General features: G+C 35.9%; 2 protein-coding genes across 2 annotated transcripts in view; one reads left to right on the forward strand and one right to left on the reverse strand.

The window, feature by feature from the left end:
- The window catches only part of TTC29 (tetratricopeptide repeat domain 29), a 317361-nt gene extending 300861 nt beyond the window's left edge, over positions 1-16500 (reverse strand). Inside the window, exon 1 of the mRNA XM_085222176.1 lies at positions 16367-16500. The gene's annotated coding sequence lies outside the window, so the exon portion shown is untranslated. The remainder of the gene's footprint in view (positions 1-16366) is intronic.
- The window catches only part of EDNRA (endothelin receptor type A), a 30049-nt gene continuing 18784 nt past the window's right edge, over positions 15034-26298 (forward strand). The window contains exons 1-2 of the mRNA XM_085222189.1: positions 15034-15337; positions 17802-18279. Of these exons, the coding sequence (XP_085078315.1) occupies positions 17878-18279 (402 nt within the window). The 5' untranslated portion in view covers positions 15034-15337; positions 17802-17877. The remainder of the gene's footprint in view (positions 15338-17801; positions 18280-26298) is intronic.

Genomic DNA, 26298 nt, shown 5'->3' on the forward strand with positions numbered 1-26298 from the left:
TACATACATTAAGATGATAGACAGAATTTGAAAATCATGTGTCATTTAAACAGTACATAAGGAAAGGTAAAGTGAAAATTACAGCTTTTGTGCAGAGAAATGAAAATTATTGCTAATAAAACCTCTCGTACCTATATATATAGAGACATGCTTCTCCAAGAAACCATGGCAAAATAAGTTAGTTCTACCACACTATCCATTTTTTCTATACTGAGACTTCTCTCTCTTTAGAACTCTCATTCTCACATCAGGATGCAGTTGTAATATGGTATGCATGCAACCATTGTTCTCATAAGCTAAGGCCTGGCAAATGTTTATCTATGCACATTACTTTGCTAATAGCTGCGTGTATTTAATTTCATCTACCCAACCATAAGAACTTTAAAGGCCAGATCCCAACCATAGCAATACCGAGGCATATTTAAAACTGACAGTGCCTATAAGTAGACAATATCATGCATTCATCATTTTGCATCCCTCTTTCCCATTCCTTGAAGGTTGTAAGTTACGGAGCTAGAATCAGGACGTTTTATGAGTTACTGGGCACACTTAGCAAAATGCTTTTTCACACCAAGTAGGACACTGAACAAATACATTCTTATACAAAGTAGGAAAATGTTAATAAAGATGGCTGAAGGCAGAAAGGAGGGTATTCAAATCATCACCTCTTGGTGCTTGTGTTAGGAAGCTGGTTTGCCTTTACTGTAGATGATGAGATCTCTTCCCAGGGTCTGGATAAGATTCTAGATGGATGGCCCTTCCAGCTTAGATGCATCAAGTAGATTAAATGAATACTGACATCTCTATTCACTCACTGTCTACATTTAAATGCTGTGAAAATGCTTTCCCCAGTCACACAAATGAGGATGTTAGGTATTACACCATAGAGAAGAGAATATCTCATGAAGAGAATAGATAATCAATAGATAATCTTTAAATACTGATTGAAATAACAGCAAGAACATGCATTTTGAAATCAAGCACAGAAACTCACTAGTGCTTTGTGCAAAGACATTAGAACTTCCCTGTATCCTTTGGATATACTCCTATCCACTGCTGCTGCATCTCAACACTGCATTTGTCTCATTTGCCTCAGATGGCTTAGTCTGATGTTCACTAAATACTGCTTGCTTTTTTCTTTCTTTTCTTTCTTTCCCCTTTTTTTTTTTTTTTTTTTGGTCATTTATGACTATCTTGGTTTTCAACAGAAACTCCTGTGCAGTTTCCATTACTTATACTCAAGAAAGAAAGAACCAACTTGGCAGAAACAGGTGAAGTAGATAGTTGGTTCCAATTTAAGCTCTTGTATTTACTAGCCTGGCAAAATAAAATTTTCAAGATAAATTGTTCCTTCCTTTCTAAACAACAGTGAGGAAGAAAAATGACCTAGATTAAATAAAATGTTGGCACAAGAGTAATTTTGTTCAATGAAACCCTAAATAAATTTAGGCCAAAAACTGTAAGAATTTGTTTTGGAATACTTTTTCATTAGAAAGCATGAAGAGCAAGAAACCTAACTGTTTTCAAGGAGTACCACTCATAAATTCTTGTAACACTCCAAAAGATAGGGTTTTTTTGTGACAGCAAAGCCTGACTGCAGTCATATAGAGATTCTGGATTCTCTCTTAAGATAAATAAAAGCTATGTAAATGAGAAAAAAGTATATAACTCACATTAAAAAGAACAAATTCACAACAAAACTTAGGAGCAGAAATCAATTTCTGCTGGCAACTGGAACTACAGGAATTGAAGTTAAGGCCCAAGTAATCCATCACAAGTTATGATATTACTCATTCAAGAAGCACAGAATAAAGATTTATTTTATTTTAATTACGTTTAGGCAATAAAGAAACAGGCAAGGATTGTAACAAACCATTGTTTTAATAAGAAGACCTAAAGGACAAGAAGAGACAAAGATGTGTGAAGTTCCACATATCCAAGGTGAATAAGCAGTATTTTTCAGAAAAAAGCATGATTATTGAGCTTTATGAGTGAATTTGGCATTTGCTAAAACAAACAAACAAACAAAAAACCCACAAAAACTGTACATGTAGAAAAACAAATTACACACAGCAGCTAAATCAGGGATTTACTAAAACCTATTAATTTACAGGCACAACAAAGTCTATGCTCTGGATTCATCAGTGCTGTGCTCTGGAAAATATATTGAAATAGTATTACTGGGAATAGGAAGCAACTCCATATAAATTAAGCCAATTTCACTGGCTGTCAACATTGGCTCATTCTTAAAACTTGACAATCCACACATTTTTTAATCCAAGAAGCTGCTTTAGACAAAGCTAAGCCTGGTAATGCCAGAATGCTGGAGGAATAGCCATCCCTGTGGCACTTCCATCAAAGACAGAACATACAAGTGCCAGAAAACTCTTAAGACTGATCTGAGGCTTGCAGACCCGAGACTGGCCCCAAGACTGTCTGCTCTCAAGTGCAGACTTGGGTAGTCTTTCTTTAGAAAATTCGTAATGGGATTAATGAACTCTACAATTTAGAAATAAATCTGAATGACAATATGCACACATGTAAGCAGGTTTATCAAACTGTTGTGTGCACTATGTTTAGTAAAGATGCTCTCAATACAAGATAGGAGCCAGAAACAGGAAAGCATGCCAACTGAAAAAGCAAATAGGCAAACATGCAAACTGATGCTTTCAAAGGATGCAACGTTTACATCTTCTGTAAATCTGTTCTCATGTTGAAAGATTTTCACTTGGCTGCATCTAACATCATCTTTATAATTTTGAAGCAGAAAAGAATTAAGATTTTCAATTAACATCGGTTGTTTATAGATTTTCATTAGGATGACTTTACATTTTGTTTTTCATAATTTCAGATATTTAATTTATTGATTGCACAAATAACTCATAATTCATATTAATGCATATACCGATACATTGATGAGATTCTGGTTTTTGTATAAGTTTTCGAGTTCTGAAGACCAGACTGAACAAGTATATCTGCAAGTTTCATTAAATGAGAGCAAAGTATATTCAGCCACCCCTTCTCCCTCATTCCTAATCAACACTGATGCAGTCTCAGATAAAAAATGGTGACAGCTAAAAAGAAAATAAAATACTGAAATGGAGATACTCATATTCCTTTCTAATTACCTTTATGGATCTCCCTCAGACTCACTGCAGACGATTTAGGTCTCCTTATGGTACCATGCACAACTATTTCTATATCCAAGTAAGCATCGCTGAAAAAAATACTTCGAATAAAGTACTGTCACTCAATTTGCATTCCACATGTCATAATTACTCTTTTAGTAAGTCTCACAATATCATCTTTTCTCTGCATCTAGGGCAAAGCCATCACAAGATGGACTAATCTGAAATAGAATCTAGGTATGGAAACTGCATACATGGGATATGTGTAGTGTTACAGTCATTATACATGGTTCAATAACACAATAAGATAGTATTTCAAAACACAGTGGAGATGTGAGACGCTATCTGTTAAGAGGGCATGGAGAAGTTAGACCAAATCATTTTGTGCTGATCTCATAAATAGTAACAACAAAAAAAGGGAATATTTGCCCAAAATATACAGTATATATATAAAACATTTCCATTAAAATAAATAAATAAACAAATAAATACAATTTTAAATGACAAAAATTGAATAAAAACTCAGAAGTGGAATAAAAACAAATTCCTAGAATTCAGATATTTTTGAAACAGCAGGTATCTGAAATCATAACTTTGATAGTCCTTTCAAAATGGTGCTCATTATGCCTGTAGAGCTGGTGTCAGCTTCCACTTATCTTAAATGCTGTGAATGGTCATCACCAGAAGACAAGCACATTTCTTTAATTAAAACTGAATTGATAGCAAATAAATGGAGGCAATCTAATCAACACTGGAAGTGCGCAAAGAAATGCTCTCAGTGTTCCTCATCCCCACTCTGCAATAGGGCTGCAACCAGTGAAGAGAAAGCTTCATGGTTCTGATTTAATGTCAGAAAAATAGGCACTATGACTATAGAAGTTATGACTGTTGGACTTGCTATTTCTTTGTTAATGCAGCCAGCAACTTTAGTACCTCTTCACAGGAAAACTCCTTCTGTATACAGCATTCTGGTATAGTCACAGGATCACAGACTCTTACAGGGCTGTTTTTGACTGAAAATTTTGAAACTCTGTATTGGCTTTCAGGCCCCTTGTGAGTAGGTAAAGAAGCTAGAAAGAAGAATCCATCTTCAGCAGGTTCAATTGAGATGCTGGTTTGAATTTAAACTTAAGTCTAAATCAGGATAACAATGTAACATACCAATCTGACTTCCTCTAAAAAGCAATTTTGGATTAGTGTGAGATTTAAATCACTCTAGGTGAAACCCTAGATTCACTGAGAGACAATTTTCCAAGACACTTCAAAGCCGTCAGTCAGGTTTTCATTCCCTGTATGCTTCAGGTATTTTATTCAGAAGAGGAGTATGCCTTTAAAGTTTAAAAAAATGCTTCCTTTACTTAAATTTCAAGCAAAAAAAATGCTAAAAGTATACCAACTCTTCACTCATAAATAGGGAAGAAAACATTTGGAATGTCACTTTAAAGAGAATAAACAGACTTCATATTAATGGGTCATATTTGGCAACAACAAATTGCAGCATGCCTTCCCATTCCTCTTTCTTCTTTTATAACTATTATTTATTGCCATTACTGGGATGTGTTCTATAATTGGATTCTGGCACAGATCAATGGAAAGAGAAAAATCTTTCCAATCTGATTCAAAATAGGATATACTTTGTAAAATACGCATGTAAAGAGTAGAAGATTACTTCCTTGCTCCCCAGTATTTATTCAAAATATTGAGACATTTTAGTCCAGACCGATTTGAAGCCTGGAGTTTCTGAGGTTGTTTTTATGAACTGTGTGATTTGGGGTTGGGGTAATTTATTTCCTGTTTGTTGACTTGTTCTAATTGATTTTGGTCTAGAAAGTGGGAGGTTCCTTTCAAGAAACACTTTGAACTAAACTTTCTTCTAATCAAAGAGTCAGATGTGAAATGAATGTGCTGTTCTACAGCCAGAGTTAACAGATGAAAATCAGTTGAGGGCTAATTAGGCATGAAACAGTAATTTTGCTTCAGTGTCTGTTCATAAAGTATACTGAAACAATTATGAAAAAATGAGAAAAGCGTAAGAAAAAAAGCATAATAGCATAACATAATAACAAACAAAAATAAATAAAAAATAGCATAAACAAAGGCTTCACCTTCTATTTTGAATATGGTCTTTCAGAGTTGAAGGACCTTTCAACCAACTGATTCCAAGATAACTAGTGAAGCTGAGAAATACCAGCACATTCAGATACTCTTTATCAAAGTAGTTGCTGTTTGGACCTAAGGCTAACCAGGACATCAGATAATTTCACTGCAGGGAAGTTGGAATTAGATGATCTTTAAGGTCCCTTCCAACCTAAGCAGTTCATGACTCTGTGGTAATGGAATAAGGAAGAAAAGCATAAGGAAAAGTCAAACTGTTCAGAACAGAAACCTGGAAATTTCTATTTAAAGCATCAAATGGTTTCAGTGTTTTTCCCTTTATACACAGCTTAAATTATAGCAACTGCCTGCACAGGTTCACTAGTATTATCAGTTACTTAATGAATCAGAAGCACAAATCTGTAGTTTTGATGTAAAGATCGTTCATAAATTCTCTGAGGGTTGTAGCACTCTTACAGCAACAAACAGATGCCTACTTTGGAAGAAACTCTGCCTCTGAAGACTACTCCAACCCTCAGCTGTTTGTCACTACTAACTTGTCTCTTCAAAAGAGACCTACCCAAGCATCTCTTTATTTGCTTCAGGCCAACCCAATTGTCCTAGTTAAAAATGCAGGCATAGGCTCCTAACAGAGCTTTGGGGAGGTGACATGTTCTACTTCTGACTGTGGACAAGCAATGGATGGGCAGCAGCATCTTAAATATGGACAACTAAATTCAGAAGATCTGTTTAGCGCCTATTTGAACTAAGAGAAAAGTGCCATTTTACTTCAAAGTAATCACAAAGCAGATTCTGTATTCCAGTCCCTCCAAATGAGCGCCTGAAAGAATACCACAAAATTCAAAAAATGTTCCAGTTTCTGTGCATGGATTTTTTTTTTTTCTAGTGCCAGACATTTTTAGTCTTATTTTAAAAGCTTAGTACCAGATTGTTTTCATTAAGTGGTTGCAAACATTTGTCAACCATTTTGGTAAAAAAAAAAATCTAAAATCTTTATTGAAAAAAGCCACAGCACTGCCACTGAGAATTTCATATGCCTCTACAGTAATGTTACATACAAAAGAATATATTTTTTAAAAATATTGATAGTTTAAATTTCTCTGCGTGTTTGTAATTGTGTTTGTTCTAGGCCTGCTACTCATTAAGGAATGTTATGATTTCTGTAAGAAATATAAGTCTCCCACTAGGTCTATGGGTTTTCATTTAAGTGATTTGATAGTAGTTAAATCAGAGACCAAAAAGTGGTGTGCTCTACCAGAAGTCAAAAACTTCTTAGTTAATATCACTTCTTATCCAGTGTCCTAAAACTAAACTGTCATCTCTAAAAGTATTACTTATTCACCTTCCTGACCACCTTTCTGGTCACTTGAGATGCTTCATCAGGTACTGTGGCAGCTGACAGAACCACAAGGTGACAATTGAGGATAAGATGTACAATCTTATACAAAAAAATAGTCTGAATCTGAGTCTCAACACTTTGATATAAATTGCCAAACATATCTGTTCAAACTAGCATTTCTTAATATACCAAGTCATACCAACCCTTCGAGGCAAAAGGAATTAAAATATCAGCTCCTATTCACCTTTAAAAAGAACCCTAAAACTTTGTTTCATGTTAAGACACCTCCTTAAGGGTGGGTACTTATATCTACAGACAGTATTATAATGAGAGTAATAATTAATTAAAATTTTTAAAAAACACAACAATTGAAAATTTGAACTCTTTAGAAAATTGCAGAGACTAGGTTTGTGACTATCTGGAGGCAACAATTATTGTTACTATCTCTAGAGAGTACTCGGCCCAGACACGTCTATTAATACCAGACTTATTAGGTCTTGACAGTTTATAGGACATCTGTTTGTTTCATTTCCCTTTAGTCTCGCCAAATGCTAGCAGCTAAAATCATAAAGACTTTTTTCCTACTTTTGCATAACTTGAAAGACTTTTTAGCATATATGAATTTTGACAACAAACAAAATCTTTTAGTGTTCTGTATCTGATATATGTGTACAGGCATGTGTATTCAAAGAACTGCAAAGGTGAGTAAATTTATTTAATCTGAAGGTGCAGCTAGAGGAGCTAATAAACACTCAATAACTTGAACTAAAAAAGGTTGCAGACAGCAAAATATCTCAGTAGCAGCTCATCTAAACCAACCCTCCTCCTCAGTTCAATATACTGCAAAATTAGGGGGGGGGGGGGGTGGAAAAGCATTATTAAATTTCAGGAAAAAAATTGTTTTTGGTATGGTCTTCCCAATTTTTTCACTTACTAACATTAATTGAAGAGAGAAAGCCAAAACATAGATCCTGATCTAAGTTAAGCTCAGCCAATGGAATAAAGTACAGGTTCCAAGTTAAACTGGAAGCAGTCTTTTAGTCCATCTTGTGTTTTGCCAGACCACTACAGTACTGTAAATCTAAATTTTAAAAAAATAACTCATTTTTTCCCATATTGTGACTGTTCTTCTGAAGCTTTTATTGTTCTTGTCCATTATTTCAAAAGTAACAGTGCAGATGAGATATGAATTGCACCAACTGAAAAAACAGGAGATAGCTACTTGGATCTTATAACTCAATTACAGGCGCTTGCTGATGCTTTCATTCAGATATTTTTCTGTGAATTCTGTCAAATACCTAAACTATTTAACTTACAAGAATCCAGCCTTATCCATTTGTTTGATCTTCATACAACTGTACAATTGTTCAGATGTTTCAAACAAGCTTATCTTTGATTATAAATTACACATGAACAATATAATTTTGTACAAATGTTCACTTTACTTGCAATTACTAAGCAGAAAGCAGATGAAATATACTTGAAGTGATATTCATTCTCAGACTCAATATTTAAGTGTATTATTACAGTTTAAGGCCTGTTTAGAAACAGATTTCTTCAAATATTTTCATTTCCTGGGAACTCATTTTCAAAAAAATATTTCAGAATACAGACTATTTCAAAATCTAAATTTGATTTTCAACTAACTTCCAAAAGTTATTAAAAATGTACTGTCAAAATTATTATAGCCACTAGTTAATTAATATCTATAAATAATCGGGACATATTAGAAAATGTGAAAATGGCAGAATTAAAAATCTGAGAAAGTATGAATAGTTTTGTAGAAAACTGCAGTAATTGTCCAGTTTTAGATATATTTTGAGATATACGTACATAATAGCATGGTTCCCTACATTGAGGTCACCCTGCAGCCTTCTTTTCTCCAGATTGAACAAGGCCAGCTCTCTCAGCCTGTCTCTGTAGAACAGGTGCTCCAGCCCTCTAATCATCTTTGTGGCTCTCCTCTGGATGCTCTCCAGCAGATCTCTGTCTTTCTTGTACTGGGGGCTCTAGACCTGGATGCAATACTCTAGATGGGTCTGAAGTAAATAGGTGATGTTTGATCACAATAGTGATGCATATTTTCAATTTATGTTTCATGAGGATTTGCATGTGTATATTCATAATATTCTATTCTAAATAACTACAAAACTTTGCCGTGATAAAAGAGAACCTCACATTTCCACTGTCTTAGATCTGACGTAGTTAAGATTTAGCACTGTATTTGCTTACGGATTAGAACATATGAGTTTGATGTTTTTAAAGTACTGAAAAGTGTCTTTTCCAGATATTCTTCCTTTAGAAAGCATGATGCAAATTATAAACTCACTGGTTCAAGGAATACATATGAATATATTTGCATACATTTATTGTCGGTATTTTTTAACCTACTTCCTAAATATTTAAATTGAATAGCATATTAAATCAACAAGAGTTGATGAAAGTTTGTGACAAGGAAAAGTAATAGTTGAACATTTAAAAAATATATTAGTTCACAATACATTATTTTATTTATTAGCAATAGTAATAGTATTTTTGCTATATTCATAAGAATTATCAGAGAAAGTTATTAGTTACACTATGGTCCCCAGAAATTGTGTAGCCTTGAACTTTTATATTTTTCAATCTATACAGATGGAATAGTCTTGAATTACAGCTAGATACAAATACCTTGCTGTAGGAGTTTTCCTATACATTATTTATCTCTTATTACACTGGGTAGTACCACAACAGTGGCTTGATACACAGAGAGCAGCTCAGCTACATATTATGAGGGCTGCTCTGAACATAACACCTATTTTATTATACTGGCCTACAGCACCAAAGGCAGATGTTAGCCGTAGAAATTGAGCCTTCCCACCGCTATTCTATAATGTTTTGTTGCTGTGCAACAGATGGCAGCAGAATGGCCATCTGATAAAAAGGCATCTGACATAGAAGCGCATATGAAGCAAAGGTGTGTCACTGAATTCCTCCGTGCTGAAAAAATTGCACCCACTGACATTTATCACTATTTGCTGAACATTCATGAAGATCAAAAAGTACATGCTAGCACTGTGAGGTGGTGGTGGCTGGTGCACTTGAGCAGTGATGACAGCAACGCTAGATCACCTCCGCTGGTGCAGATTTTTACGAGCGTGGCTTGCAGGCTCTTGTTCATCTCTGTTGGAAATGCATAGCTAATGGTGGTAACTATGTTGAAAAATATTGTTTTGTAGCTGAGAATTTAGTCTTTTAGATAGTGTTATTGTTTTCTTTGTATCTGCTGTAGGTTCCATAGAAATAAATACGAGACATTACATTCAGAGTGAGAAATTTCATTAGAAAACGCATGGTTGCAGTTACCAGTGGAAAAAAATAAAAGGTGTCTGTCCAAAGACATTGTAACTGAGTTAGATCTTTTGTCTAGGATACTTGGACTGAGACACTGGAGTTCACTCCTTTATGCCTTCTTTCTGGGAGCAGCAAAGGCCAGCCATTCCTACAGGGCCGGGGAGTCAGCACCCAAGGGGGATATCGCAGGTGGGGCCTTGCCATCCAGAGGCATGACATTTTCTCAATTTGCTTGTCCATCTTTCCTTACCACACCAAACTACAGCGCTATAAGATTAAGGGTTAACTAGGAAATGTTTAGTGTATGAACAAATAATGCACACTACCAACTGCATGAGAAACTACAGTAGATCATAAATATTGGGTAGGGCAAGAATCAGTAGAAAAAAAGAGCAGATGAGTGCTGTTGTTAAGGTTTAGTGTCTAAAATATATATTATATATATAAAAAAATATTATACTTGGAAGATAAGTTCTTAGAAAGAATATAGCAAAAGAGGTCAGATAAGGCTCTCTACAAGCTCAGATGGAAGAGAAATGAAATGAGCCAAGGTTAGTTTCCTCCCAACTGTTCAGTGGAGGGACACAGAGACGATAAAGGACCTAGAGCATCTCCCGTATGAGAGTAACCTGGGTCTGTTCAGCCTGGGGAAAAGAAGACAAAGGAGCAGCCTGATCAATGTTTATAAATATCTAGAGGAAATGGAAGGCAAATGAATGAGGCCAGGTTCTTCTTGGTGGTATGTAGCAATAGAACAAGAGTAATGGCCTAAAACTTGAACATACAAAATTCCATACAAACAGAACTTATTTACGGTAAAGATGATGGAGCACTGGAACAGGTTGCCCAGAGAGGTTGTGGAGTCTCCTTCTATGGAGATACTCGAGACCCATCTGGATGCCTACCTGTGCAACCTATTGCAGGGAGCCTGCTTTAGCAGCAGGTTTGGATTAGATCTCTTGAGGTCCCTTTCAGCCCCTGCAATTACGTGATTCTCTAATTCTACGTTAAGGTAACCACTGCACACTAACACAAGAGGAGTAACTTGCTGTATCAAAATAAATGAACACATTGCTTATTTTAATTAAGATTTAGTTAGGCTAATAAAAAAATTAGATAACTTGGAAACATTAGAAATAAGTGAGATGAGTCAGGGTTTTCCATGAAAAACATCTTCACCGCAGAGTGGTCAATAGAAATAGCTCTAATCTTATTTAGATAAAGATAAAATGTCATTCTAATATCTCACTATCTTCTCTAGATAATTTTAGAAGTTATTAGTATAATAGCAGAAGGATCTGGCAGTAGAATAGCATTCCTCTATCACAGAAAGTGTGTTCTGCACAGGCTCCCATCTGCTAATGTGGTTTAGAGCTTGCTTACGTGAAATAAAGATAAAAAATAAAAAAATAAAAAAAATCTGATCTGATCTATTCTCCTACTCTTAGTGTTCTTTAAAACAAACTTTGCTTTATCTTTGTATTTACTCCTAATTTTTCTTTTTTAGTAGTGACATAGTCACTCATTGCAAAACTATAGAACAGGCATCCTGTATGATTTTGTATTTCACAGTTCTTTATTTATTCTTTTTTTTTTTTTTTTTACTTCATGTTTAGGATGTCATGTAAAATTCTCCTATCTACTATCATTCAAGTCTGGTCTTTTTGAGCAGGTTCCTTGAATCCCTTAGCCTTTAGCTAATTTCAGGGTCTTAGCACATTAACATTCCTCTCACTTTTTATACGTTCTATTCATAGACCTTCCACTTCAGGATATATTTGAAAACATTAATAAAATCATCTTTAGTGACTAGTGTAAGGTAAAGGTGGAAATACTTTAATCACTGGTCTTAAGGCAATTTCTTTCAACTACTAATAAGGAGAAATGGATCTCATGTATCAATGGATTGGGTTTGAGTCTAAATAGCACAAAATCTATTAAGGTTTGTAAACACAGGGACACCTTTGGCCACGGATATTTCACTAGGGACTAAGAGAGTAGTTTGGCAAAATTTTGCTATTATGCTATTCTGACACTTTACTAGTTACTGGTCAAAAGAGGCAGGAAGGCTGGAAGGCAAATGATGCCCCACTACAGATGGATCACGAAAAAGCTCTTTCAATAAAGCAGGAAATGATATTAATTTCAAAAATTATTTTTCATATTCCATAATTTTAGTTTCCTACATCTGCATGAAATTTAAATAGATATAGATCGTGGCTAACAGAAACAAGATGGAGGACCTAGATTTAAGAAGCACTGGCATTAATTTATTTTTTTTTTTTCAATTTTCCAGAACTTTCCAAACGCAGAAACATTTAAGCGGTTCTCATACATATAACTTTTCCAACATTATAATAAACTAGCATTAAATAAACACTTAGTATAATTCACATTGTGTTATGAATTCATATCAAGTGGAAGAAAGCAAAACAACTAGATATTTACATACTTTGCCATAAATAACTCTTTTGACTTTCTGGAAATGCTACTAATTAAAGACATGGCAAACTGAAATGTTATGAAATGCCAATGGTAGACCAATATCTATTTTCTATTTTGGCCTTTTGAATCCTATGAATGGGATTTTAAACTTTATGAACTCATAAACATATGTTTCTACTTCATTCAAATTCAGAGGAGATGTATTTTAATCCAAACTAGCTCATCCAAATGTAGCTGAAGATCCTCTTGTATTTTCTCTTGTATATACCTGTATAAAAGTCACTACAGGTACATTTGTCTAATAACCTTGTAACAAAGCATACTTTTCTAATTCCTGAATTCTTTGGGAAAACCAACAGCTTTCAAAAATGTTGAATTTTCTTGAAGAATGACTCTAGCTGCAAAATTCAGATATCCTTAAAATTAAATAAAATGAGATTATGTGTCGTAAGACGAGTATGTTACCCTTACTCTGAATCTTTGCAGTTTTTCAAGTCTAGTTAAGTAGTTTTTTGAAGACAGAAAGCTGAAGTCAAAGGAAACACTTTCATTACACTGATTCTGAAATACTGAGATCTTAGTCAAGAGCTCTTCCATAAAAGAATGCATGTACAGAGCAGTCCTTCAACAGTGGTGAAGGCTTCTGTCGTACTTAAAAATATACTGGTGTGAAGAACTGCATATAATCACTTTTCTTAGTAGCTGAGGCCGATACTTCCTGAAAAAGTAAAAAAAAAAAAAAGGAAAAGAAAAAGAAAAGAGAAAACCGCAACCAACAGCAAAAACTATCAGGAATGATTAAGTATAACTTCCGAGTTTAAGACACGAATTCAACCCAGTTTTAGACACCTGTCAAAATTAAAGACAGAAAAAAAGCCCAATTAATTAATAGTAAAAATAATAATAATAATAATAACCCAAACAAATAAACAAACAAAAACCAAAACAAAGAACACACAATTGCTATGAGTAATTTCTAATAAGTAATACTACTTATGTGGGTTGGCAATAACAGAAGAAAGCAAAATGGTAATAAATACCTCTCTTTCTTTTGTATTTTAAAATCTAATGGCATTAGCAGATCTGTTTATTCCATTTAATAGAAAATATAGTTAGGCACATCAATGTATGAACATATGACATAAACTCTCCAAATTAATGGAATTATTAATTGAAAAGAAAACATGTTTTTGAATGAGAGCAGATATCAAAATTTCATCGTGTTGATCACGCAATTCTAGTTTTTTGGACAACAGGACTCAAATAACTGTAGCAAAGGATCAGGGTGTTAAGAATGTCTAGAGAACATATAAAAGATTCAATAATTGCATTAGAGAAAGCATTCCATAATGTGTGCATGAACTTTAAGTACAGACTTTCTAGTTCTTCAAGAGATTTTCCAGCACGTTATCATACAGATGATTCTTGACAAAGCACATCATTAATACTAAGCATCTCTGACCAAACTGTAAAAAATTTTAAAATAACTTTTACTAATATCATATGGACAATTTAGTGTCTTGTCAGCATTTTTTCAGCTTCAAGGTAACATAAGATTTTGAATTAAACTTTCATATCTGATTTGCAAGCAGTAGGCTTCTTGTGGTTCTCAGCCTGAACACTTAGGTTCCTTGAATGATCTTGCACTTTGACACACTTCATACAGATAGCTTTCTAAAAGAAATGAAGCATTGCTGTTCTAGTTGACCCAGACACCCAGATTTTGTGGGATTTTTTGTTCAAGCTTTATCAGGTGATTTAAGAGAACGTCTACAGAAACATTCTTTTAACTGTGTAATACTCATAAAGTTTTAAACAACTTCTTACATGATTTACTACCAGGTATCTTAACTCTGCAGGCTACTGGGCATTGCATTTCTCTGTTGTTCTTTTCAGATTGTTCTGATTTCTTTAGGACCACGCATTTTTATATTATATTTAGGAAGACTCCCTCAAAAGAAGAAAATTATTTCTGTGCTAAAGCCAGATGGAAACTTGCCATGAAATTAGGACCTTGGAATGATTCAACAAGGGATTTCTTAAACTTGTTAGCGTGAAGGGAACTTGAAACTGTTTCAATTTCAAGCTGCACTCTTTCTTTTTTTCTTCATACTGAGAGAAAATTGTTAACTGTAAGAGAACTTCCCAACTTTCTTCTTAAGTTTTTTGTGCCACTACCTTGTCAGAAGAACAGTATTATGAAATGCATGAATGACAGAAAATCCTACAATTTTATTATCTTTGTAGATGTGGTTTAGGTCTTAAATAAAAGGTACTAACAAGGTACGTTCTGGATGGACCACAGAAAATTTCACCCAAGAGCACTTTACAGATCCTGAGCTTTTGAAACTTTTGCGCGTCCAGTTTTACTGATTGCCCTGAAAACATAATCTTGACCAAGTCAGGGGAAAATGCAAACAAAAGCTGTGCATTTAATCATACATATATATATATTTTTCCCCAGTCTGGTTGCGGCACATAAGTCGTCTGATTGAATCAGACGCACAACCTTTGCGTGAACCCAGTGCACTATTAGGAGGCAGCTACAGGAACGGATGGATTCCCAAAGGCTGTTGCTTAAATGAGTTCAGTCTTGTAGTTTACCTCCATTTCAGAGAGGAAACAGTTAAAGAGCTCTCAGTGTTCCCCCGTGCCCGGGAGGCAGCCTTTGTGTTTAACGTTGGCAGGGGCTCGGTTCGGGCTGCAGGCTTGTTTCAATTGGGGGAGGGGGCAGAACGGAGAGGACGCTCAGCCTTCTCCTTCAGTCTGTCTTTCCGTTACTGATTCAGCGGAGGTGGAGATTGTCTTTCCCACCCAGTCAGCGGCAGGCGGGAGGATCCGCCGAGACTGTCCCGGGAAAAGCTCTCGGAGGAAATCGCGGCAGCGGGGGCAACAGCCGCAGCATGAGCGCGGAGCCGGGGCCGGCCGCACGGCTGGGCTGAGCGCGCTGAGCCGGCCGCGGGGCAGCAGCCCGCAGGTAATGGCGAAGCACGGCGTGACCGGCGGGTGGGGGCGAGGGTGAATCCCCGGTAGAGGTGCGGGTGGAGGGAGAGCCTTTTGTGTTAGCGGGAGAACTGCGAGGCAGTCATCCTGGCAGCGAGGAGCGCTCGCTGTGCCGCGATGGGAGACAGCCCAGAGAAACTCACTTTGTCGGCGCTGCTTCTTTCACAGCTTTCGTACCCTGATTTATTAGATCTCGTTCCCACCTCAGCCGCCTTTGGGGCAGATAAAGCGTTGTTCACGTTTTAGCTCTTCTCCAATACTCGGAACGCTTTCGGTTCCAACAGTACGCTCTCCTTGCGATTCGGGGCGCAGTGAGCTTTGGGCTTGCTACCCCAGCACGGGATGTCCCTGAGCCCGGACCTTGTAACTGAGCACAGGGACAGCACACGCACGTGGCCTGCACGTCTGCCCCATCGCCTCATACCGTACGGAAGAAGAAAAATAAAGTACATTATTGCTGAAAGTTACTAAGGGTACCAACGTGTTACCTACGTGAGGCAGGTCGCGGGTTGTTATCAGACGCTGTAATAATATAGACACTGTGGATTTGTCAGGAATCCACAGGCAAAGATCGTTAAAAATTATTCTATAAAAACACAATTTAATTTTGCTTCTTATGGGAAAGTTTCTGCTAAGGGAAGAGATGGCAACTGGCAGTTTTGTTCCCAGCTTCACATGCTGCCTGTGTGATTATCATGCCATATGGCACGTGCATATTAAGTTGTCACAGGAAAGCGTCATTAAATAAGGAGTATACTACATTGTGACTAAAAGAGTCTGTGGGGGCTGTAGTCACTGTAAACGATATACGTATAAATATTTGCCTGAAAAGAGTTGTGGTAAAAAAAGTTGCCTGCTGTTTCTGATATGATTTAGAATCCTAAAGCAAAAGCATTCCCATCCTGCTGACTGTTGCTGACCATGCCATTGTAATAGGCATTTAACAAAGAAGGATTTGCTGTTCAGCGTATAAATCTTTGAAAGTGCACAGGTACTCACTCACAGTTGGTCAGCTGGCCATCTCAGATGCAGCAAGACAGAAGACTCAGTTTGGACCGTTGGTCTGCATACACTCTGCATACCAGACAGAAGTATCCATTAGTATTGCAGAAGCTGTATACAGCCATGCACACACTTTTAAAGATCATACAGTAAATATTTATAGTGTGGCTGCGTCCAGAGCTCCTATCAGTAAGTTGTTTGCCATATTTTTTCTGTTGTAAATTGTTTTCTTGTTATAAACCGAATTAATAGTTCCATAGGGAATGAAATAAGGATTAATTTAAAGGATCCTCCCAAATTCCTACATGTGAGTCTCTAGAAATCAGAAAGTTATAAATACTTGACTTTCTATTCTTTTTTTTGGCAACATTGACACAAGCCACCTAAAGAAACTTCAACCTAAATTAGACTGAGATTCGAAGGAAATTGATTTTAGAGTGTCTTCCTTGGCTTACACCTCTAGGAGGTTTCACAGAAGATGCTATCTGCCCCCCTGTAGCAGGAGCCAACAACTTTGGAGCAAACGGGCAGTTATACTAGGACAGAATGCTATGATGCTTCCTTTCCTATCTGGAAATGTCTTGAGTTATCACTTAGAATACTAAACAAAGTTGTTTTTTTTTGTTTTTTTTTTTTTTTTTTTTCCTTCTTCTTCTTTGGAAGAGCATAATTTTTTTTTTATAATTAACTTAACCCTGGATAAGGACTGCAACATGAGCTACAATTATATTACTCAAGAACCAAAGACTTTATCTCAGTAAATTGACACAAGCAGTTTTAAGGGCTTTTCCTGGTCAAATGTCCTGAGATTATGAAAGTCTTCCTCCTAATATCTTTGGACTTTGGATCCAGTTCAAATTTTGATTTGAAATACATGTATTTTCACACTTCTTCCGAAATCTGGGTAATTATAAAGTCAGAAAAAAAAATAACATAAAGCCTAATTATTGCAAAATATAAAAAATAATAAAAAAATTAACAAATATAGTGTCTATAATTATTAATGCAGATTTGGTACCTTACCTTTTAATAGCCAAAATAATAACCTTTCATTTTGTTTAAAATACCATAGAACAGTCTCCAACGGCTCCCTTTAATGGTATACTTTTCTTGCAAGACTGCATTTTAAAACAAAGCTTCACCTACCACATTTTGTCCTTTCATATACAAATTCTGTCTGCAACTAAGAGGATTCTGCAGGATCTCATTTGTCTTTGTGTCTTGTTAGAGAATTAATGAATGGGGGCAATCTAGATTTCAGAGTAACACAATGATGATGAACAAGTGTTTACATACATGCACTATAGAAAATGGCACAGATACCTGTCTTTCTACGTGGGAAATAGGATGTGTTACCCTACTTGGTGTATTGATATTGTGTTTCTTTTCTTTCTTCTTCTTCTTTTTTTTTTTTTTTTAATTGTTTTTCTCTGCAGGTGAAAAAGCACTAAGTATTTCACTGAGATACTGAAAAAGCCTGTCTTGCTGACTTTGCCCATTTGGGACTTTGTGATGGAAGCCTTGTATTTACGAGTTTCTTTGCTGCTGCTGCTTTTGGGATTTGTCCTCTGTGACAGCTCTGACAGATACGCTACCAATCGGAGTGATGTGGGAATCTACCTTTCCACTTCCTCAGGGATTGAATCCAGCTTACTCCCCGCCACTAGACGGCCCCTGGTATCCAACCAAACTGTCAAATGCTCCCAGCAGACTAAGATTGCTGAAACTTTTAAATACATTAACACAGTGGTATCTTGTGCTATTTTCATCGTTGGAATGGTTGGGAATGCAACTCTGCTGAGGATCATTTACCAGAACAAGTGTATGAGGAATGGCCCGAACGCACTGATAGCCAGTCTGGCACTAGGAGACCTTATCTATATTGTCATTGATATTCCTATCATTGTGTACAAGGTAGGATGCAACACCACCACCTTTTAACTGCAGTTTCCTTACAAGTACGCTAGTTCTCTTTGGTTACTTCTCTAAGTAGTACTCCTTTGTTGATGAATAGTTCACTTAAGAAAAAAAAAAAAACCACAACTCGCTTTCATTCTATAACAAATTTCTTGCTCTCAGGTCTAACCTCTTCATTTAAAGACGTAGCTCTGAGCTACATTCGTGCTATATCAAGAAGCTTTTCATTTATTCTAACTGCTATAGCTAACAAAACAAATTGTGAGAGTAGACTTTTTATAAACTGTTCTCCTACTTTATGGACAGTATATATTTAGTATAAGGCTAGTTGCTATTTTGGGAATATTTTATCCTTACTTTATGTTTTTACAGAAAATACTCTGTGATCAGCAAGATTCATGTTATGACTGTGGAAAGACATTATGTCAGTTACGCTGTGAATTAAGGTTTTAATTCAACATCCATAAAAAACAGATTTCCAAAGTTATTTCAGGGCTACTAAGGTTAATTATATCACAGAACATTTTTGAAGAATCAAATTTCATCTGGTTTTCTCAAAATATAAAAGGGATCTTCAGCAATTCTGTCCCACTTGTTCTGTCTCTTTTTAAATTTTATTTTTCATTTTAATCAAACAAAGCCATAAGATAGTGCTTTTTTTCTAATGCAATATACGTTTACTAACGTAACATCCAAAAGAGTGGTCAGGCACTGGAACAGGCTGCCCAGGGAGGTGGTAGAATCACTGTCCCTGGAAGTATTCAAGAAACATGTAGATGTGGTACTAAGGAACATGGGTTTAGTGGGTGATATTGGTGGCAGATGGACAGTTGGACGAGATGATCTTAGTGGTCTTTTCCAACCTTAATGATTCTATGATTCCAAGACAGGCTTGAAGGAATGGAATGAAGTTGTTTTTGAATATATCTATCTCAGTGATATTAACTTGCTTTAGAAAGTCTTCAAATAATTTTGTAAACTCCCATCTGTATCCTTGTGGATTATACAAATGGGATTATACTGATGGGATATCAGTAAAAACTTAAGGCATTTCTGACAGTAAAAGTAACATTAAGTAGCATAATGAAAAAGACCATTCCTCACATTTTGGCCTTTAGAGATTATAGAAACTTAACTTTTAGGTACATAAATTTCAAGCAAAGCAAATTAATGCATAAATTTAGATTAAGTAGTGTTCCATGGTTTCAAATTGGATTTTTAAATTAAAAAAAACCACCAGTGAGCTGAATAAAGAAGTATATTATATCTATTGACATAGTAACTTGACCTGCATTATAACACAGGCATTGATACAGCAAGATCATAAAAGCTTGAAATCATTAATGAATTAAAAATATGTGTATGTACATACATTTAATTTCTATAAAGCCATATAACCAACAGTAATATGCACTACCTGATTCTGATCTTACGGTAGTATAAATTACAGATAAATCTTTAAACTTAGCTTTAACTTAATATGAATTTGAAAACAGGAAAAAGACTGTTAATCAGATGAACATGATTTAATGGAAATGCTCCTTTCCACTTTCCTGTATCCCATCTGGAAAATACAATGTTCAATTTAATGATAAGATAGCAGAAGAAAATATTTTATATTCTCAAGGTAATGCATATGATTTGAGATTACCCTTTGCCTTCCATAGCTATGGGATACTTAATGAGACATGAGATTGGGGTTTTGCATATTTTCATTCTCTTTACTAAATTGGATTTATAGCCTGGACTACATCTCCCATAATGCAGTGCTGTCTTTATAGGTATTTGCTAGGGTACTGTTCTTATTTCTTTGGAATGTTTGATAAGAAAATTCAAGAAAAATATGGCACGTGTTTTTTCCAAGCAAAGTTTGGGAAATAATAGGTATTCTTACTACAAAAATTTTTCTAGCCTTTCAAGAGCTCTGCTGTATCTTCCATTGAAAGAGAACTGGAAATACAAAATTAATTTTGACTTTCAGAATTTTCTTTTGATAGACTTCTGAAAATTCTTAAGGAGTTTAGTTAAAAGCAACAAACTACATTTTTTAACTCCTTTTATTATTTTGAAATACATTTTTACAGCTAATCTTCTGACACTCTATGTGTTCTGTAAGTTCACTAGCATCAGTATAACTTGTATGATGAACTGTGCTCTTGAACATGACCATAGACTATATCGAATACTTCTCTGCAGTCCAGAAAGATATTTTGATAATTAAAGGCTGCAAATTAAACTGCAGATCCCTGACATCAATGTATGTTAACTCTTATATGCTACAACTCAGAATTAAAATCATGATAACAAGCATAAACCTAGCTTTTAGTAATTTTCTGAGTGCTCAAACCTCCAAAATTATTTACTTAAAAATTCTCATATGCAGCCACCTTGTTGTACAAGGTTAGCTGCATGTCTTCTGAAACATGGATGTGTTTGTAGCATTTATAGTGAGTGCTATTACTTCTGCTAGGAAATTATTAGTTACAGGACAACTTTCAAATTACACATTCAGTAATATGTCTACTTAATCTACACTTAAAGTTAATTTTAAATCCTATTAGATATCATTCCTATTTAGATCTCAAGAGATCCTAAAATCTGTGGCACCATTTAGTTCCCCTTGTTGAGTGACAACACAAAGGATGGCTACTAGAAGTATAACCATTTGAAGACAGCAGTGACAGACAATGAAGGAAAAAAAAGTACTTTTCTTGTTTGAAAGCTTAGATGTTAAAAGTATTTTATATAATTATTTCTAAACTTTATTTTGAACAATCTTTTAGCTGCAGAGTCAACCTCATGCTGAATCATAAATTTATATCCTATACAAATATCCTATATAAATAAATGGTGTCATACACTTAAAACCTTATAAGTCTGATCTTCCTTTTGAGGAGGACAAAACAGCTTTCAAATCAGAACCAGAGTAAAGCAAGCATTCATCTGCATGTTAAAATAACCAATCATACAGTATTAAGATGGCCAGATTCTACAGTGTAAAAGCTTCTAAAACAGAATCACAGAATCACAGAATTGTAGGTGTTGGAAGGGACCTCTAGAGATCATCGAGACCAACCCCCCTGCCAAAGCAGGTTCCCTACACCAGGTCGCACAGGTAGGCGTCCAGGCGAGACTTGAATATCTCCAGAGAAGGAGACTCCACAACCTCCCTGGGCAGCCTGTTCCAGTGCTCCGTCACCCTCACCGTGAAGAAGTTCTTACGCACATTCGTGCCAAACTTCCTATGCTGCAGCTTATGTCCGTTTCCCCTCGCAAAAAAACAATGCAATTACAATGTAAAAATCGGAAATATAATTACTTTCCTGAATCATAAGGTAGCTTTAATTATTCTGAAAAAACTTCCAGAAGAGAAGCTGTTAATTGTACTGATATTCAGATTTTACAGATTCAGATTTCAGTATTTTACAGATCTTTAGAAAGAAGCAGTTAACAAATTATAGTAATTGGAAAATGTAAGGTCCCAGGAGGAATGAGTCCATGATACTGTTATGCAATTAACAATGATGTGACATTAAAAAAAAAAAAAGTAAAAGAAAAAAACAAAGAAATTTCATAATTGATGTCAGATACAGATATGGTCACAGATTTTTGACATTTTTATCCACTCTACTCTACAGTAGACTCAAGATTTCCCACTTATTTTCTCCAATTACTGTAATTATATGGTGGATTCCCCTTAGCAATTTGTTAAATGGATTGAGATGTTAGTAATATTCACTAGCCTCCTTTGAAGATATTCTGAATATATTAAAGTCCCATCAGGCTTAATTACCTCTAGTATACTCACTTACAGGATCAAATCAATATTAAAATTTGTAACGTATGAGCTTTACTAGAAGAATGCCAATTATAAATCCAACCTAATGGACTGAACCACTCATTCTAACACAATTTCATTTTCAATCACATTTATAGAACCTGGACCGAAATAGTTTTCTCTTAATGCAAAACACACAAATCTCAGACATTCATGATATCAAACCATGAAGCCTCCAAACCAGTGAGAATTACTTATTTTCAGTGAAAAGGAGACTGGGAACTATAATGCTTTGTGGTGCTGTAGAGGTAAGGTTAAGGCACTGAAAAAGAGAGAGTTTCATACCTCCTTTTCTAGAATCAGGTGACACAGCACATCCCTTAAAGCTGCTGCGTCACTCACATTACTCATCACTGCCACACACACACTTGCAGAAATAAGTTAAGTTTGGACTTGATATATGACGGTTTATTTAGGGTACGACTCTCTACGAAGAAACTAGCCAGTATACTAAAGCAGGAAGAGCAGAACACCTCATCTTGGTTGTACAAGACCTTTGGAAAGCCCTTACAGCTGCTGCTGCTGCTATCACTGGCTAGTTTAGCAGGAGCAGCAGCAAGAACAACAGCTTCTCTTCATAGAAAAATCTCTCTTGCTTCTGAAACAGAAAGTTTCCTGAGCTCATGAAGCTAGTAACATTCTAGGTCCAGGTTCTCATCTTTACAATGTCAAAGTTCAGCATTAAAGATGTTATTGAGAAGCTTTGAGCAATCTCCACTTCCATTTTCATGCCAAAAAACAAACAAAAACAAACAAAAAAAACCCCAAAAAACTCTTTAAATAAATTCTATTTATTGAAAAAGAAACTACATCAGGTTTATGTTAACTTTATCATCTTAAATCTTAATATTCTTAACTCCTTAAGTCATCGTATTATAGAAAAGTAAATGAAACAAATAAGCCAGTTTTTAACCTGTTTCATTTTTACATACTTTTCCTTAATTATTTTACCAGTATAATGTAAAAGACATCTACCCAGGAAAAAAAACATGACTGTCCACTTTTCAAACAGCTCATCACAGTACTGCTTTCTTTAACAAACTACATTTTCTTATTCACGTTTATGCTTACACTTCAGCGTCAATGGCTTCTAAATCACCTAGAACATTATAAAGTTAAATGCAAAAGTTAGCTGTCAGTAAGAAGATATTTTCAGCAGTAAAGGAAGACTTAGCTCAGGCATTTTTAGTCATGAATACTTTTCAACATCAGAGCAAATGCAGAAGTGTTAGAATCATCTCTTCTAGATCACAAGTTATTTGGCTTATCTGATTGCTTTCACTGACAGAATATTATACACAAACAATGCTGATAACCAAGTGTTACGGTTTTATGATTTTTGGTTACTGGTATTCCACATCATAAACCATTCTAGCCCATAAACCGTTGACATCAAACATAGCAAGAGGCATTCTGTATACTAACTGAGCAAGTGACATCCACAGTAGTTATAGTTTTGTGCTGAAGGAGTGTAAGGACATTCCAATAGCAAATTACTATGCACATAAGCACATCTTGCAGTATATTTTTCTGAAGAAGAGGAGCACAGCTTGAGAAAAAGTCTTAATTAAAAGAATGGGAAGTTAGCCAGCAGCACTAAACAACCAGAAAAAAAGAATAAACTCTACTCCATAAGCAGCACAACATTACAGGCAAGATGTCTAGAGTTTTCTGGAATGCTTTGCTGCTGTATTTATTACAAAAATCTTAAAGAGAATGCAAAAACTAGGATTTATGTTTTTCACAGGTTAAGTGAGACAGAAAACACTCCTTCAAAATCAAAGTTTTTTTTTTCCAGGCCTCTTCAAGCATAATTTATTTTCCCTTGTGTAAAAACTATACATTCCTTTCCCCAGATGCCTAAGTAAGAGAAAATGACTGCTTGTTTTCACTCAGATGAATAAAGTGGCAGAATAAGCTATAACAGGACAATAGAGGAAAAAATGTCTTTGAAGTTACTCCTGCATCCCCACAAAATCTTTCTTCCTTCCAGAAGAAACAGTCCACCCTGAAGCCCCATAGAAGTTGGAAAGAAGACAGCTATTGGTTGTACCAAAATTAAGAATATATTTCCTGCAAAGAACAGCAGAAGAGAGACAGTTTGTCTTCATGATTTTAGGTGTAAGGGAAAATACCAATTGATACCAAAGTCAGTAGAAGCCTCAAATATTGTGTCACCTTGATATTCTCAATGTTAGTCTTGTGTCCTGCACTACCAAGGTCTGTCCTGTTTTCCTCTAATCTTCCCATACTAAATGCCCTTCCAAAGCTGAGGACTTTCATCCCAGCAGTGGGAAGAGCAAACAGTGGGAATACTTAAAGGCAGACAGTATTCTCTCTCCTTCATCCTTACAGCTCTCCTCACGTGCAAAGTGGTAGAACAGAGCTGAGGCATATATCTGGAGTGTGCAGCAGCCCTAAGGTAGAAATGGATCAACGTTGTCATGCAGTGCAATTCTCTTCAGGATACAGGGTTTGTAGGAAGAAGAGAAAGACTTGAAAGGATGAATTTTTGTGCTGTGAAGTTTCATAGGGTTCTGGATAAGTCATTAAATCAAAATATTGCAATCAAAATACTATAAGCAGAACACTTCTTTCTAATCAGAGTCTTACACATTGGAGACAGGAACTGGAGTCAGAATTAACATCTTTTGTCACTTAATGTTGTTAAGTCAGCATCTTCTTGGCTGCTTTTGTGTGCAGTCAGATTCCACCTGAATTCCAGCTGAAACAGATACAATATTTGGCCCATGCTTTGAAACTGACATACCTAACTGTAGATGACAATTTAAGACAGAGCTGCACTTGCACAGCTCAACATCTCCTACAGGAAACATGACAAAATCCCATGTGATATGACTCATATTTCATTCTGTGCTATGTTGCAAGGAAAGGACATCACCCAGGAGTACACTAATTTCATAACTCCTACTGCACAGTTAGAAGATGATGATAGCTTATACAACTAGAAGTTATATAAACAGCCAGAAATCTGCTGTTCTGTACCTTGTATCCATCACTGCACAAGCTGAACAGAAGTCAGGGAATAAAAAAAAATATTTCAGTTTGTCCTGCTGAAGACACAGCTGAAACTTGACTGCCAGAGTTGTGCCATCAGAATCACCGAGCACCTGCAGCTCATGAAACTCAGGAGAGTATCCAACATGGGGACAAGAAGTTTCTTGGAAACATATCTTGTCTATCTGCACAGCAATGATGCCAAGCAGATACAGAAAAAAAATATTCTAGAGCACTAGGATGTAATTAGAGCAGAAAGAGGCAGATATACTAAAACCACTGCTTTCAACCTCAGTGCCATGAGGCAGAGAGAGAGAGGACATCTTAAAATACAGTTGTTGAACCAAAGCAGGTTTATAGAGCCATTTCACAACCAGCATCCAACCCAGTCCATCTATTTCGGGCTGAGTTTCAGGGTCATCAGCTGCCTTTAAACACACAGTATCAGCCTAGAATTAGATAAACACTGGATGCATATGAGCATATACTGATAAATGCTCATGTGGTTAGATTATAACATTCTCTCTTTTAGACTATATATAAGTTGCTAAGGACGCACAGAGGGACTTTATCTGTGTTTTGTACACCATCTAGCATGCTAATTGGGGTTAGAAAATAGCAACAGCAGTAGAATAAGATCAGCTGAGTGACATTTAAAAATCACTGCAAAGGAATGTTCTCAGCACTGCTGTCTTGTTTGTTTCGAGCTGCAGCATTGGGGCAGAGAGGCCATATAAAGGAGCAGAAAAGGGGATACTCAAGGAAACTGCAGTTTTCTGGTCACTTTACTGAGGGTGTTTGTTTGTTTGTTTAAAGACTGTAGAACCTTGAAATTTTGGTTCTGATTTCAGTGTAAAAATATGCTATGGACTATACTCTTTTCTGGTACAGGAATTGCTCCGCAGTTGAACTTTTTGAAATACTCCTAGACTGCAAACACACAAGGGGAAAAGTGTACTTCCTTTGCCGCAAGTCCTATTTTGAAATAATCAGCCTGATTCCTCCTATCCTTATGACTTGAGAGAAAATGTTATCTGCTAGAATTTTACCTCCATTTTGTTTGGATATTCAAACAGGCAAAAGCACTAAAGAGCAAAGCAAGTAGTCCCAGTACTGTATCTTAGTAAATCAGAACTGATTCAATTAAATTTCTGCGTCTA

The sequence above is a fragment of the Meleagris gallopavo genome, chromosome 4 (assembly GCF_905368555.1).
Source record: "Meleagris gallopavo chromosome 4, MGAL_WU_HG_1.1, whole genome shotgun sequence".
In the NCBI taxonomy this organism is placed as follows: domain Eukaryota; kingdom Metazoa; phylum Chordata; class Aves; order Galliformes; family Phasianidae; genus Meleagris; species Meleagris gallopavo.